At 45.6% G+C, this 15,865-nt stretch overlaps 1 protein-coding gene and 1 non-coding gene across 2 annotated transcripts in view; both read right to left on the reverse strand.

Annotated features, from left to right (window-relative positions):
* Positions 1-294: 294 nt before the first annotated feature.
* On the reverse strand, positions 295-368 carry TRNAT-AGU (transfer RNA threonine (anticodon AGU)). The gene has a single exon. It is a non-coding gene; the product is annotated as a tRNA-Thr (tRNA).
* A 2,301-nt stretch (positions 369-2,669) lies between these two features.
* The window catches only part of WDR88 (WD repeat domain 88), a 36,975-nt gene continuing 23,779 nt past the window's right edge, over positions 2,670-15,865 (reverse strand). The window contains exons 8-12 of the mRNA XM_004371682.1: positions 14,688-14,875; positions 13,278-13,360; positions 11,629-11,697; positions 5,011-5,103; positions 2,670-2,846 (exon numbers count right to left, since the gene is read on the reverse strand). Coding sequence (XP_004371739.1) covers positions 2,670-2,846; positions 5,011-5,103; positions 11,629-11,697; positions 13,278-13,360; positions 14,688-14,875 — 610 coding nt within the window. The remainder of the gene's footprint in view (positions 2,847-5,010; positions 5,104-11,628; positions 11,698-13,277; positions 13,361-14,687; positions 14,876-15,865) is intronic.

Raw genomic sequence — 15,865 nt, forward strand, 5'->3', positions numbered from 1 at the left:
CCCAGGGAGGGTCGCCCGCTCAGCCGTCCCGTCGGGGCGCGGGACCTCTCTCTCCGATCCCCGCAGCTTGTCACTGGAAAGTATCAACGTGACCACACGCCGTCCAGCCGCCACCGGGGAGACCCGAGGGCGGGACTCTGATGCTGGCCGGCGAGCCCCGCTACAGCGCGCGCCAGGCCTGAGGAGACGCTCGGCCGCAGGCAGGGGGCCCGGCTAAAATGGCATCTCAGTCTCGTTTTACAAGCCCAAAATGAGAAACACAAGGGTGAGAGAAAACAGAGCTTTTCCGGCTCCAGGCACCGCTGGGATTCGAACCCAGGATCTCCTGTTTACTAGACAGGCGCTTTAACCAACTAAGCCACGGCGCCGCCCGCACACCCAACGCGAGAATTCATTTCTCATCACTATTGCTACCACCCGCTGTGCGCATGCGTACATGTCTTGCCGACAGCGTGCGCATGCGTGTTGTGGGATCCAGCCCTATAGGTTGTGCTGGAGTAGGGGTTCGGTCCCAGAGGCCGGAAGTTCAGGTGGCATTTAGGCTTCCGCGTGTCACGAGTCCGCGCCTGCGTATGGCCAGGACTGCTCGATCTGTGGGTGGGGTGCACGGGAGTTCTGGGACTTCTATCTGCAAGGCCCGGCGAGACCAGACCCATGACCTCAGTTGGGCCGCTTCTTCCCGGGGCCGTGAGCCGAAGTAGGATCCCGGGGTACTGAGGGGGTTCTCAGGGGTTCTGAGGGGTCTTGGGGCTCCGGGGGCCATGCGGGGCACTGACGGATCCTGGGCCTTCAGCGCCGCAGCGCCCTGGCTTTGGAGCACCAAAAGCGGATGTGCGGAGGTTTCTGCTGCCAGACCAAGGCGAGCTCCTTCTGCGTCTCCTCACGCAGATACATAATCTCAACACTTTTCAGAGGTCATTTGGGTAAAAATAAAACCAAACACTGTGTCATGGAGTGAATTGTGTCCCCAAAAAATATCTGTCCACTTGGCTAGGTCATGATTCCCAGTATTGTATGATTGTCTACCATTTTGTCATCTGATGAGATTTCTCTATGTGTTGTAAATCTTATCACTGTGATGTAATGAGATGGATTAGTGGCAGTTACATTGATGAGATCTACAAGATTAGATAGTGTCTTAAGCCAATCTCTTTTGAGATATAAAAGAGAGAAGGGAGCAGAGAGACATGGTGACCTCATACCACCAAGAAAGCAGTGCCAGTAGCAGAGAGCATCCTTTGGACCTGAGGTTCCTGCGCTGAGATGCTCCCAGACCAAGAGAAGACTGATGACAAGGACCTTCCTTGGGAGCCAACACAAAGAGAAAGCGTTCCCCTGGAGCTGACGCCCTGAATTTGTAGCCTACTGGACTGTGAGAGAATAAACTTCTCTTTGTTAAAGCCATCTGCTTGTGGTATTTCTGTTACAGCGGCACTGGATGACGAAGACACACTGCTTACCCAATCACTCAGCAGTTCCTCAGCTGGAAATCTTATGCACAGAAATGTAAGTCGGCAAAACAGATGCGTAAGAAGGTTCACGCCACTATTATTTTAATAGCAAAAACAGAAACAACCCAAGTGCCCATTACTGGGGGAGAAGAAAACATCTATGCATGTCTTTGTATATTTGAAGGCTTCAAAACCATCAGAGGAAAGAGGCCACTAACAGAAGGACTTCTATGCTCAAGGGAACCAAACCACTGGGAGGGTGTGGAGTGGATTTTGGATAACATATTCATACATGTAAATAAATGTATAAATACAGCCAACATGAGTCTGAGCAGTCACCTAGGGTTATCAATGCCCAAATAATGACTACCAGGTTATGGGGTTCACACACACACTGTATAAATCAATCCTGCAATTAAGTTTTTTAAACTAAGGGTCTTACTAATGACATTTAATGAAAATCAGGTGAGCCATGTCAACTGGTAAAGCAGACCCTTTGTGTTCACTAACTGAAAGCTTTGCTCTTCCTGAAGGAATTGATTTATGTGTGATATGCGATGGAAGCCTGAAGAGAGTTGCACGTATGCATGGGCATTGTGGAAATTGAGGAGTCTGGGGTGGAGAACGTGAAACGTCCTATGACAGAAACGCCCACCATCCACCTTTCTCTGCTCTGGACCCACCCCCACACCTTCCTGTGCTCTGGGCATGCTGCCATCTTGGAGCATTATCCAGGGAGGCACCCACAATGCCTTGCCACAGTACAGCCTCATCCACAGAGGGCACATTCTTGTAGTCGTTCAACAAATGCTTCCTCAGGGGCTGTTGGTGCCAGGCCCTGAAGGCTGCCTCAACTGCAACTCCAGACACCAAAAGAAATGGGAGTCCGTAACATGCTCCAAAAATGAGATCAATGAACACCAGGACATGAATATTAGAAATACCAAAAATGCTTCAAGAATTCACATACACACTTGTTTTCCAAAGAAATCTAGATTTATTTTGCACGAAAATGAAAAAGAAAATGTTTGCTCCCCAAGGGTGCTGTGGGGCTGAGGAGGCAGCAATGTGCTAAGCACCCAGCCAGGGCTTGGCCCCTGTCCCAGTCTGATGGGCCCATGCAGCTGGGCAGTGGCCCCAGAGAAAGGTCCCTGTAGAGCCCCACAACCTACGTGATGGGTGGCCCATACTCAAGTCACTCAAAGGGCCCAGGGGCCATCAGTCATCCTTGCATTTGCTCTCCCCGTTTGCCAGGGAGTCCTCCCTGTCCGATGATGACGGTGCAGCGTCTGCTGACAAGTGCCTTGCATCCATCCGGCAGAACACACATTTGGTGAATGTTTCAACAGAGGTGTCGCTTTCGTAGGTGGAGAAAGGCCTGTCACATCCTTCACACTGAAATGAAATATTTTAAAAGAGCAGAAAGGAAGTGCCGGTCAGAGGGGACCAAGGCATGCAGTTAGAATTCTCCCACCTGACCCAACTATCTCGGGCTGGGCCAAGGTGAGAGCTGTCTCCCCTGTCTGGTGTCTCCAACCCCACAAGCGTGCAAATTGCAAGCCATGGAGAGAGAATGACCACAGCTTCCTTTCCCTTTCTTCCCCCTCAAAAGCTATGCAGGTACTGCCAGGTATTACCTGAATAGCCTCATGTCCCCTGCCATGAGGATACTGTGTGCAGGAATGGTGAGCCACTTGCCCTTGGGGATGACCGAGAGTGAGTGTCCAAGCTCACCCACTGCTCTGTGCAGAGCACAATTGTGGGGCTGAGAGGCTGGGATCCCAGGGACACCCAGCTTTTACAGAGCCATGAGAAGCAAGCAGGCAAGATTTCCAAATAGCAGGGGTTTTAACCAGACCATGCAGGTGCTGAGTGGCCCCCTTTCCTCTGTCCCTGAGGACAGCAGGCCTGTTTCTGGCCAAAGCACAGCGAGAACATGGACATGAATGCCACTGCTCGCTCATCTCATCTGCTTCCCACAAGCCAGTGAGCAACCTCACAGGGTGGGGACTCTCAGGCCACGAGCAGCGGTCTCTCAGGGGTTCCCACCACAGCACAGTCCCCTGAAATGAGCCTGAAGGTGAAGCACCCTGCCCCGGCACTCCAACCCTCCATGCTTTGCCACCCTCGCCCAAAACAGGACACTCAGGCCTTGCTCCTGGGTTGATGTCCTGTGCTTCTCCCCAAGAGCAGGGAGCAGTGCAGCTGCCAGGCCTAGGAGCTGCCCACCTGGCATCCTGTGGTCCCGGGCACCTCAGGCCTGCAGGGGCAGGCCAGGCAAACCCCACCTGGGACAGGCCCTCTGGTAAATCTGGCCACTGAGGTTTCTCATATTGATTCAGAACAAGTCAAGTGCAGTGGATCATCTTAGCTACAGCTTCAGGTAGGTATTTTCTTTTCTTTCTTTCTTTGCAAGAAAGAAATCAGATCTTGAACCTACCTTATTCTACAGCACAACTTCCCATGGTCCAACACCAGAACAACGGGGCTTACCAAGGAGGCAGCTCTCAGGACCTCCTCAGTGACTGGGAAAGGACTAGGGCAAGCACTGCCCTGTAGCTAGGCAGCTTCCAGGGTCTAAGGACCACTATGATCACAAAGGCCTTGAGGACCAGCTGGCCACCACAATGAGGTCCCTGTAGTTTCCACCCCTCACCTCCCTGCCCTGCAGCTCTGGGAAGAGGCTCCTTGCCCGCTCTCAGCTGGGCCTTCTGAGAAAAGATAAGCCTAGGCAGCCCCAGAATTCCAAGGGAAGGAGGACTCAAGAGGGCCTAACATGGGCTCCTCAGTCTCTCTGAGGCGACAGCCAGGCATCCACACAGAGAGGTCCCAGCCAGGACTGGCCCCCACTGACCAGGGGAGGAATGTCAGAATAGTCACTGTGGCCACCCTGGCTGGGCCTGGTGAAGCAGATGTGTCCACTTCCACCAAGCTCTTCCACTAGAAAAACACAGGTGCCTGATCTTCTTCCATGGGAAATGGGGTACAGATGGCCCTGCCAGGATGTCTGCTGCAGTGACGTAGGAAGGTGGCCCCTGCCCTGGCTCTATGTGCCCAGCCATTCCTCCACTCCCCAGTACTCTCAGGCCTCACCTTGTCCCTCACGTCCTCACTGCATTTGGCCAGGCCAGCTTTCCTCACACATACCAGGCTCGCTACTGCCTCAGTGTCTCTGCACTGCCCGTTCCCTCTGCCGGGAAGTTTTTCCCCTGAAGACCAGCCTGGCTCACTCCCTCACCTCCTTCAAGTCTTTACACAAATGAGAACTGCGCTAACCCCCCTTTAAAATGTTGTTATCCTTGGCATTCCCATTCCCCTTTCCTGTTTTATTTTTCTCCAAATTACTTATTGCCGTGTGACTTACTACATATTTTCCTTGTTTCATTATTTGTTGTTTGTCTCTCGTTTCAGAATTTAAGCTCTCTCAGGGGAAGCATATTAGTCTGTCTCTTCACCATTATACCCCCAGTTGCTCAAGAACTGTTTTTCAGAGAATGAATTAATTTGTAGAGTGAATTAATGAAAGTCTTCACTGGGCTTAATTTTACCCGATACCAACCTGTGTCACCTTTAAGCCCTTGGCCTTTTTGTACTCGATTACCAAAGGAATTTGGTCAATTTCTTCAATATTCCATAGTCTCATGGTCTTATCCTGAAACAAGTTAAACAGCAAACCAGCAGTCAGCAAATAGGCTCATTAGGCTGTGAGGACCTGGGAGGTGTGTTGCATACAGGTTACATGTGTACAACCTCTACCTTCAGAGGAGTAAAGTGAAGGTGGCCAACTGTCCCGGTTTCTCTGGGACCATCCCAGCTCTAGCACTAAAAGTCCCCTGTTCCACAAACGCTTTCCAAGATACAGAAAGTCCCATTCTTCAGCAATGGGTACGGAAGTTTGGGGGAAAAGGACAAAACCTATATTAAAAAAACCAAACCTGTTGCCACTGAGTCGATTCTGACTCACAGCAACTCCACAGGACAGAGCAGAACTGCCCCATAGGGTTTCCAAGGAGTAGCTGGTGGATTCAAACTGCCGACCTTTTGGTTAACAGCTGAGCTATTAACCATTGTGCTATGAGGGCTCCTAAACCTATATCCAAAAATCAAAGCCATTGCCATTGTTTCGAGGGATCTCAAAAATAGGAAGTGAAAGCAAAAGTGGATAGGCATAGATCATTTACCTGTGGTATCTGATATCACTGTCCCATCCACCCCCACCATCACTGATGTTGTCAACTGTGATTTGCAGTTCACAAAAATGGATCATCAATTGTTACATCATGCCGAGTGATGCAACTTAAGTATGCTGTAATCGTGAGAGTTAACAGTCTGTTTTTTTCTTTGCCTGTGGATTAACTGTTGAACTTTGTATCATGATAGTGCTAGTATAATTTTTAACCTTGTGGCAATGGTGATCATATTGTCTAAAAGTTCAGATAATAAAAATGAGATCCATTGCAAGACCAATGCCAGCATGACCCAGACATCACCAAAAAAAGAGCCTGATCACCTGTGCCGAATGATATGGGAAGACATGTAAAACAGATTATTGTTGTTGTTGTTGTTGGTAGGTGCCGTCGAGTTGGCTCCGACTTGTAACAACCTTATGTACTGTACAACAGAAGGAAACATTGGCCAGTCCTGCACCATCTTCATGATCGTTGGTATGTCTGAGTCCATTGGTTTGGCCACTGTGTCAATTCGTCTTACTGACGGCCTCCCTCACCTTCACTGACCCTCCACTTTACCAATCATGATGTCTTTTTCTAGCAATCAGTCTTTCCTGATGTGTCCAAAGTAAGTGAGCTGAAATCTTACCATCTTTTCTAAGGAGCATTCTGATTGTATTTCTTCTAAAACTGATTTGTTCATTCTTCTGGCAGTCCATGGTGTATCCAATATTCTTTACCAACACTACAATTCAAATGTACCCATTTTTCTTCTATCTTCTTTTTTTCCTTATCCAGCTTTTGCATGCATATGAAGCAATTGAAAAAACCATGAGTCAGGCACACTTTAGTCATCAAAGTGACATCTTTGCTTTTTAAAAAACAGAGTAAGGAGGTAAATAACCAGAACAAAGCATACTGAACAACATGCAGAAACGCATTTGTGATTGGGTGTGGTGGAGAAGGAGTCCCTGGGTGGTGTAAATGGTTAACACACACCTCCCAGGTCCTCACAGCCTGAGATTGGCAGGGTGAGCCCACCCAGAGATGCCTTGGAAGAGAGTCCTAGTGATCTACTTTCAAAAAATCAGCCATTGAAAACCCTATGGACCACAGTTGTACTATGAACACATGGGGTTACCATGAGTCGGAATCAACTCCACGACAACTGGTTTTATGGTGGAAAAAGGGATGTGAAAGCACATATGAAGATGGCATCTCACAAGCCTGGGATGAGATGGGCAAGTACTTCTAAATCAATCAAAAGTTTTTTCATCTCTCAAAAAATATACCAATGTGCAAGAAAATGAAATAAAAGGCATCCAAATTGGAAAGGAAGAAGTAAAACTATCTCTATGCAGATAACATAATCTTGTACCTAGAAAATCCTAAGGAATCCACTAAAAAAACTATTAGAACTAATAAACAAGTTCAACAAAGTTGCAGGATACAAAATCAATACACAAAAATCAATTGTATATCTATACACTTGCAATGAATAATCCAGAAATAAAATTAAGGACATCATGGAAGATGGCAGAATAGGAAGCTCCAGGAATCAGTCCCTCCACTGAACAGCTATTGAACGGGCAGAAACTATCTGAATCAACTATTTTAGAACTCTGGAGTCTAGGCAAACATTTGTAATGTCCAGGGGAGAGCTTGATGAAAAGGATGGTGAATTAAGGCATATTTCGAGTTTTGCTTAAGGCTACCATGCTCTATCCCTCAGCCCTATGGCAGAAAGCCACCAGGGATGCCAGCTCATATTCCTGGTGTGGCTTGCTGATGCCAAGGTGGGCAAGAAGGACTTTATCCTCCAAAAACTAGGGTTGTATTTTTTGATTGCGGATTGCTGCTTTTGATTGCTAAGAGGCCGGCACAGTGTTTCACACAGTGTTCCAACTCCCAGGACTAAAGGGACTTCCCGGGCTGCATTTGTTGAGGGGATTTAAAGAGACAGTACTTTTTTCTTTCTTTCTTTCCCGTTTTAGGAAACAGACATTTAAGGAAATCTGTCAGGTCACTGGCTGACTGCAGATATAATGAAACAGAAGCTTCAGTGACCACACACAACAAGAAATATACAACTTGCAAAATTAGTTTGGAAAAGTCACAAACAGATGGCTCTAGCCCTCAACAAGCAAAAATTAGCAACCCCTGAGAAATGGGAAAATTTGATTTCCAGAGTTGCCACATTATACTCAGAATGTCCTGTCCTCAACAAAAAACTATAAAACAGAAAAAGAAATAGGAAAGCATGGCCTTTTCACAGGATAAAAAGAATTTGACAGAAACCATCCCTGAGTAAACCTAGGCATTGGAATTTTTTAATCAAAGATGTTAAGTCAACTGTTTTAAATATTTTCAATGAGAGATGCAATGTTGCTAGTTTTGAAGATAAAGAAAGGGGCCACAAGCCCCTTGTGGATGGTCTCTAGAATATGGATGGTCTCTAGAAGCTAGAAAGGACAAGGAAACAGATTCTTCCCTAGAACCTCCAGAAAGGATTTTAACCCAATGACACCATGCCAGACGTCCATCCTACCGAACTGTAAGATAATGAATTTGTGTAGCTGCTGAAAGTTTCTGGTAATATATAATAGCAGCAATAGAAAATTAATACACTGAGTGATGTTCCACTGCCTGATTCAGTGGTTTTAAGTTAATGTCCTGTGGGGGAACAAAATGAGAAATTTTGATAACAAATGAGTTGGCCCCTTACATTGTAAAGCTGATTCTGTCAGGTTTTACCAACATTCATACTCGCTACAGTATATCAAGTAGTATGTTAAATCATGGCAACAACAACAACAAAATGCTCCCCCTAGCTCTTAGGTACTTTGATTTGAAAACTGGAGTTTCAAATTATCTTCTTGATTTCTATGAAGATTTGAATAAAGCTGCAGAAAATATAAAACAAAAATGTATTGATATCTTATCCAAATACAAACTAGACTTTGTTTATCTATCTACATATTCAGCAGACAGTGAAATGTAAATTTTGACAAACATTATTCAGTATATAAACTTCTTACCAAAGAAAATTTTTTAAATCTTACCTGCTATGTACATAACACTCCTAAAAGGAGGTGTGATTTGATTATATGTGATACTGAATCTTTCATAACAAAGGTTTTTGATCCCTTTTCAGCTTCCACAAAATGTGCAGAAGCACTTAATGTCATTTTTTACTTCACAGAAATGGAAGTAGGTATCTTCCTTAGGCATGTGCCTAAAAGATGGTTATTGTCATTGCTGGTCTTAGAAAAGGTGTTAAAATGTTGGCCTGCCATTAAATCATATTGTAAAGTATAGGACAAGAAGAATGTCCTCTAATTTGGAAATATATTGAGGATGAGAGTGGGAAAAAAGGATTACAGCAAAACAGAAATTTATATACCGTTTCACGATCTTTGAAGAGGCCACAATAAGACTGAAAAAGGATGAACTGACTGGACCTGAGTTGTTTAACATTATGTGTAGGCTGCAACAAAAACTCATACAGTGAAAAATCATAGTTATTCATTTTTGGAAACAAGACTGCTTTAGTACTCAAAAAGAAGAAAAAAGCACCAGAAAAGGGAAGCCAAGTTAAACAGAAGTTTCTCAATTTCTTTACTAAAACTATAACTTACTTGGAATCCAATTTCACAAGTCCAAATTACCTCTGTGCTTTAAAACCATTTTTCCTGAGAAAGAGGTTTAACTTGTAATGACAACCAATGTCTTTTAGAGTGTTTAAAAATGATGGCTATTTTAAACACCTATAGCCCATATGATAAATTTATGGTGGCAAAGGACCTGATTGACAGAACAGCTGGTCTAACAAAACAAACCTGTAAATTAAAAGTGGATAGACATTTCTGGAAAGCTGGAAACTAATTCCTACAAATATAAAAACCTGGTGTTGCTAGTCAGTAAAATCCTAAGTATCCCTCTCAACTTTCATTGAGAGGATAGTGAATTTGATGGCATCACATTGGACTGACACGAGGAATCAGTGTAGCATGGGATTGGTAAGAGCAGAGCTGCAAGACAAAGTGAGTTTTACATTTGACTGCATTCACTTTTACCACTACATAAAAGAAGGATGTCCCAAAGGCTACAGGCAGTTCAGAGAAGTACTACTGGAAAGGGACAGAAAGATACAAGTCATTGTTGATTTTTATAAAATATAAGTAATATCTGTTTAATCAGTCCTATTGTGTTTCTGTTCTCCTTTTTAAAAGTCATGCTTTTATATATCTTAAGAAACACAATAAGAAAAAAAATTAAATATCCAATCAAAGCTTTTTTAAAAAGTCAAAGTAAATTGCTGTAACAGAGGACAGAAAGAAACATTATAAAATATTTTTATACTTTTCTCATACATAAAATTTGCTTAATTAGTCCTATTATTAAAAAAAGAAAGTTTCCATTGAGTCGATTCTGACTCATAGCAACCCTATAGGACAGACAACTGCCCCATAGGGTTTCCAAGGAGCGACTGGTGGATTCGAACTGCTGACATTTTGGTTAGCAGCTGAGCTCTTAACAGTTCTACTATTAAACAGATTAAACAGATATTAATTGCCACTGTTAACTACTGCTATGATTGTTTTGTTTAAATAATAGCACTTATGTAACAGAAAAGTGAAAAACACAGAGTAACATATAATTTCAAATAAACACCTATTTTTCATATTAAAGTAGCAACACATATGCATAGACTTCTTTATTATATGTTATTATGGTGTTTTGTTTGGTACGGCTGTGTTCCTAAACATGTGATTCTCCTAAACAGAAAATATTGAAGTTGTCAAGGATTTATTTTACCTGGATCCACAATCAACACCTATGGAAGCAGAAGTCAAGAAATTAAATGACATATTGCATTGGGCAAATTTGCTGCAAAAGACCTCTTTAAAATGTTAAAAAGCAAAGATGTCACTTTGAGGACTAAGGTGCGCCGGACCCAAGCTATGGTGTTTTCAGTCACCTCATAAGCATGTAAAAGCTGGACAATGAATAAGGAAGACCAAAGAAGAACTGATGCATTTGAATTATGGTGTTGGCGAAGAATATTGAATATACCATGGACTACCAGAAGAATGAACAAATCTGTCTTGGGTCTTGGAAGAAGTACATCCAGAATGCTCCTTAGAAGTGAGGATGGAGAGACTTCATCTCTCATACTTTGGACATGTTATCAGGAGGGACCAGTCCCTGGAGAAGGATATCATGCTTGGTAAAGTAGATGGTCAGCAAAAAAGAGGAAGACCCTCAACAAGATGGGTTGACACAGTGGCTGCAACAATGGGCTCAAACATAGCCAACGACTATGAAGATGGTGCAGGACAGGACAGTGTTTCATTCTGTTGTACATAGGGTTGCATGAGTCAGAACCCACTCAGTGGCACCTAACAACAACAACAAAGGCTGTGTTCCAAGTTGGCTCTCTAAAAAGTTGGTCACACTAGACAGAGTCATGTCCACAATCTCACAGGCCTAGAAACCCCCAATCTAGAGAAGGACATGGCCCTAGTAAAGGTGGAAAAGGTAGGATCCCACTTCCCTGGTGCTCACACTTGGAGGACAGCCCTCAGGATATCCTGGGGCAGCCTTTATGTGCTATTGAGACAGAATCCTAAGATGCAGTGATATAAGGAAGGAAGCCCCACTTGGAACTTCGGGGTGCTCTCTGCTGCTTGTCCATGAGCTAATACCTTCCCTCCAAGGCCCTTTGTTGGCTCCATCCCTTACCAGTCTGGCCAGGCCCTCGTTCCCACCAAACTCAAATATCAGTGATGCAGACGCAGAAATCTCTGGCAAGTCCTCACAGGAGGAGATGGAAGGACCTGCTCTTCACGTTCCCAGAAAGTTCCCTGGAAGGGGATGGCCTGGCCAGGTGTGAGCCTCAGACGAAGCCTGGCCAGAAATTTTACTTGGCAATAACACGTCTGTTACCACCAATTCTGAAAAATGCAATAGAGCTTTTAAGTCACTCAACAGTTGGCCACTGTTACCTTTGAAGCAGACAGGATCCATTTCTTGTTGTTGCTAATGGCAACATCCATCACCCAATCACTATGGCCCTGAAGAAAAATAAAATTGTAACAAGGACCTAGATAAATTTTTTTTTAAAAAAATGCCTTTATAACTACAACAAAAACAAAACACAACAAAAGTCAGGAACCCAATGTTGCTTGCATTTAAGTAAGCCCGATTAATTGTGCCCCCTGGTTCCATCAACATTTCAGGTGGAATACAAAGCATAAAGGCTTGTGATTCATGTGTATATCATGGCAATGTACGTGTTTTTAAAAATAGTACTGAGATGTTCAGTAGGACAGGAAAAAAAAAGAAAGATTATATCCCCAGCTGGTCCCAGTGCATCTCTTGCAGCAGGAACATTCTTTGCTCAGGAAATACCACTCATAGGAATGAGGGGGCTTTGGCTGCAAGTAACTGCAAACTCATCCACTGTAGCTTAAGGAAATTGCCCCCCCACCCTGCCCCAGGTAAAAAGGAGCTCAGAGGAGATAGATGCTCATGCTGGTTCAGACACTTAATGATGTCAGGGCTCTGCATCAGCATCCTTGTCATTCTTTTGGCCTTTCCCCTACGGAAAGAGATGGAAGGTGGGTCAACTTGGCATGGCAGGAGGTAAGGGAGCAAGAGAGGTTAAGCTGCTCTAATTAAGGAAAAAAACAAGAATTTGAGGGTAGAAGAACAGAGAGAGAGAGAAGAAAATAGAAGAGGAAATAGGACAACCGGACAGAGGTACGAATTGACTTTTAAACACAGAGAGTTTTAAACAGTTTTTACTTTGCTGTGATATAAACTCCCTTCACCTTCCCAAACTGTAGGGAAAGATGGCTCAGACAATCTGGACCCCAGGGGCCTGAACTTTGTGGCACCCAAGGGGACACACTCTACATTTGGGCCAAGGGGGACAGAGAGACGAAGAGTCCTGCATGCAAGAATTCAGAGTCAGAGATGACCATGAGCTGGCAAGACCCAGGACTATGCAGAAATCTTGAGTGGGGGGCGGGGGAACCTGGAACAGAGGCCACTGAATTAGCCAGTCGTGTGACTGCCTAACCTCTGGGTTCTTGCTGTGTTAGATAATCCATCCCCTTATTATAGACTAGAGCCACTGAGTTGAGCCTCCTCTAACTTGCAGCCAAAAGCACCCTGATGATGGCCCCATTTTGGAGCCCAACATCTTTCTGCACATCACTCATTAGGGCATTTTTCCCTTTGGTAATTTCTGCTGTTCTGGAATGTTTTCCCACCTCTGGAGCTTGGCATTTGATGTTCCATCTATGTGAAATTCCGTTCCCCAAGATCTTCATACATCCAGTTCCTCCTTGCCACCCAGTTCTCAGCTCAAATGCTACCCTCTCTGAGAGGCCTACTCTAGATTCGCCCCTGGAGTCTACTTCTATCATGACGCCCTGTGGGTTTCTCTATTTCACTCATCATTGTTGATGATAAATTTGCTGGTTTCCTGTCTGTCCTTCCCCTACAGAGGTGTTGGCTCCATTAGGGGGCATCTCAGTCTGTCTCACCCACCACTGTATCCCCAGCACCTAGCACCTAGCACCCAGAACGGAATGACTACAGAACGATGCTCAATGCTGCACCCATCCTCCATCTGACCCACTCCTACCTTCAAGGAGAACTTCCGGCAGCCTTCTCCTACATCCCAAATAGCCACAGTCTTGTCGAAACCTCCAGACACAAGGAAAGAGGCTGCAACACAAAATGAGAATCTTAGGGAGGGGGTCATCTTCCGCACCCAAGTGCTTCCTCCTCTGGTGAAGCCGAGGTGGGCTGAGGATGCATTTGTAAGGCGCCCCTGTGACTCAGTCTGAGGATGCTGAAGCTCCTTCCTGGTGTGGCTTATTGGCCCCCAACCAGTTCTGTGTCTCTGAACCCAATAAAGCTGAGGAGAAGCTGGTGGGGTGCCCCATGGTGGGCTTCTGAGGCTGGCACGAACATTGGATGCTTTTGATGAGGAAAAGTTGTTCTGAAACGTCCTGGCATTTCTCAAGATTCGCCCTGATTGTGTGAGCACTGGCCAGAGGACCGTCTCCTCCATGGATACACAGAGCAAGCCCCACCCCTCACGGGGAAAGAGGAGCATAACATTTGGCTCCTGGGTGTTAGGAACAGTCACTGCTTTCACTGGGGCTCGCCACCCATGGCAGCTACCCATCATTGTCCCTGCTCACAGCCATACCCTTTCATTTGGCAACAGCTCCCCAGGTTTCCTGTGGGGAACTACCCTTCGCCTACACTCAGTCCCTCTGCTTCAGAGGAGATTGACCCTGACCCCTAGTTCTGGAGGTAGGCATGTCACCCAGACCTGGCCAATCAGAGCCCTTAATCTTCCACTAAAGTGATTGGATCAGAGACAGGCGTGTGTCCCAAGTTGAGCCAATGGGGGTTTTCCCCAGGAATTGTGCTGGCACCATCTGAAGGGGGTCTGTCTTTCTCCAGGACCAGTTTGGCCAGGCCCACTGGGGCTACCTTTGTCTCCTTGAAGGGAGAGGCCAATACAAGAGGGAAGCTGAGCTGAGAGACAGAGTAAAGAGTTGGGTTTCTGACTGTGTTTGAGTATATAGAACCAACCACGCCTAAAGTCAGACCTCCTTCTGGACTTTTCCATAATTAAAAAAATAAAAGACTCGGTGCCGTGGAGACGAGACCCTATAGGACAGAGTAGAACTGCCCCATAGGGTTTCCAAGGAGCAGCTGGTGGATTTGAACTGCTGACCTTTTGGTTAGCAGCCAAGCTCTTAACCACTGTGCCACCAGGGCCCCTTTCCATTATAGGAGCTAATAAATTCATTTTGTTGCTTAAGCCACATTGAGTTGAGTTTCTGTTACTTATAACCATGTGCCTATGGATCTCCCTCTTGACTTTTTTGTTCTCGTGGAAAATAATCCATGTTCCTTGGTGGCATCGTTGGAAATCTCCTCTCTGTGTTGTACTAAGGGAAGTCCATATGAACATGAGAAGCTCTGCCCCGGCATTCCCACACTTACAGGAGCCTTCTACCTGTCAGTTACTCACCATCTCTGGCAAAATGACAGGAGCTTACGGACCCTTCGTGGCCCTGCATCAGAGTCACACAGGCTCCATGGTTTCGAAACTCCCCTGTATGGACGTCCCATATTTTTAAAGTTTTATCCCAAGAGCTTGTACACAGAAAATGGCCGCTGAAGGTGAAACAGCAGTTTGAGATTGAGTTGGTATGTGCCCTGAAACACAGATGGAAGGGGTGCACACATTGATGCCTCACTCCTGGAGGATCGGAGGGCATTCAGGGAGCGGGGAGAGGCAGGTACTGGGTCTGATCTCACTTGACCCGATAGACAGTGTTCCTTTCATAACTGTCTTCTATGGCCCAGATATTAATTACATCTGTCTCCCACTATTCCAGGGTTTCTCAACCTTAGTGATTTTGATATTTTCTGCTGGATAAGTCTTTGCTGGGGGGCGCTGTCCTGTGCATTGTAGGATGTTAAGCAGCATCCCTGGCCTCTACCCGCTAGACACCAGTAGTGTACACCCCCTTTGCTGTTGTCATGGTGCTGTGTCGTCGAGCAGATTCCGACGCATAGCGCCCCCGTTCGTGACAACCAAAAACGTCTCCAGACATTACTAAATGCCCACTAGCGGGCAAAATTGCCCCCCGTTGAAAACCATTGCATTGTGGTTTGAAGAAAAAGAGCAGCTAAAAAAGCCGTCAGTGGCAGCTGACGGACTAGCCAGCCTTTTCGGGTTTGGACCTGGAAAGCACTTACAGAGTGGTTCTCTCCTGTTCATGGCAAACAGACAGAAACTTACAAATTCCAGAAACTGAGTGAACCCCAAATAGGATAAACTCAAAGAAATCCACACCAAGACACAGCACAATTAAACCACTGACAAATACAGACAAAAACCAAATCTTGAAAGCAGCCAGAGAGAAATGGTGCTCTACACGTAGGAGATAAAGAATTTAAATGACAATGAATTTCTCATCAGAAACCGTGGAGCACAGCTACCGCAGCCTCCACCAGACCGAGTCCAGAAGAACTAGATGGTGCCCGGCTACCGCCACTGACTGCTCTGACCGGGATCACAACAGAGGGTCCTGGACAGAGCTGGAGAAAAATGGAGAACAAAATTCTAACTCACAAAAAAAGACCAGACTTACTGGCCTGACACAGACTGGAGAAACCCCGAGAGTATGGCCCCTGGACACC

This window comes from Trichechus manatus, unplaced genomic scaffold, assembly GCF_000243295.1.
Source record: "Trichechus manatus latirostris isolate Lorelei unplaced genomic scaffold, TriManLat1.0 scaffold00014, whole genome shotgun sequence".
Classification (NCBI taxonomy): Eukaryota; Metazoa; Chordata; class Mammalia; order Sirenia; family Trichechidae; genus Trichechus; species Trichechus manatus.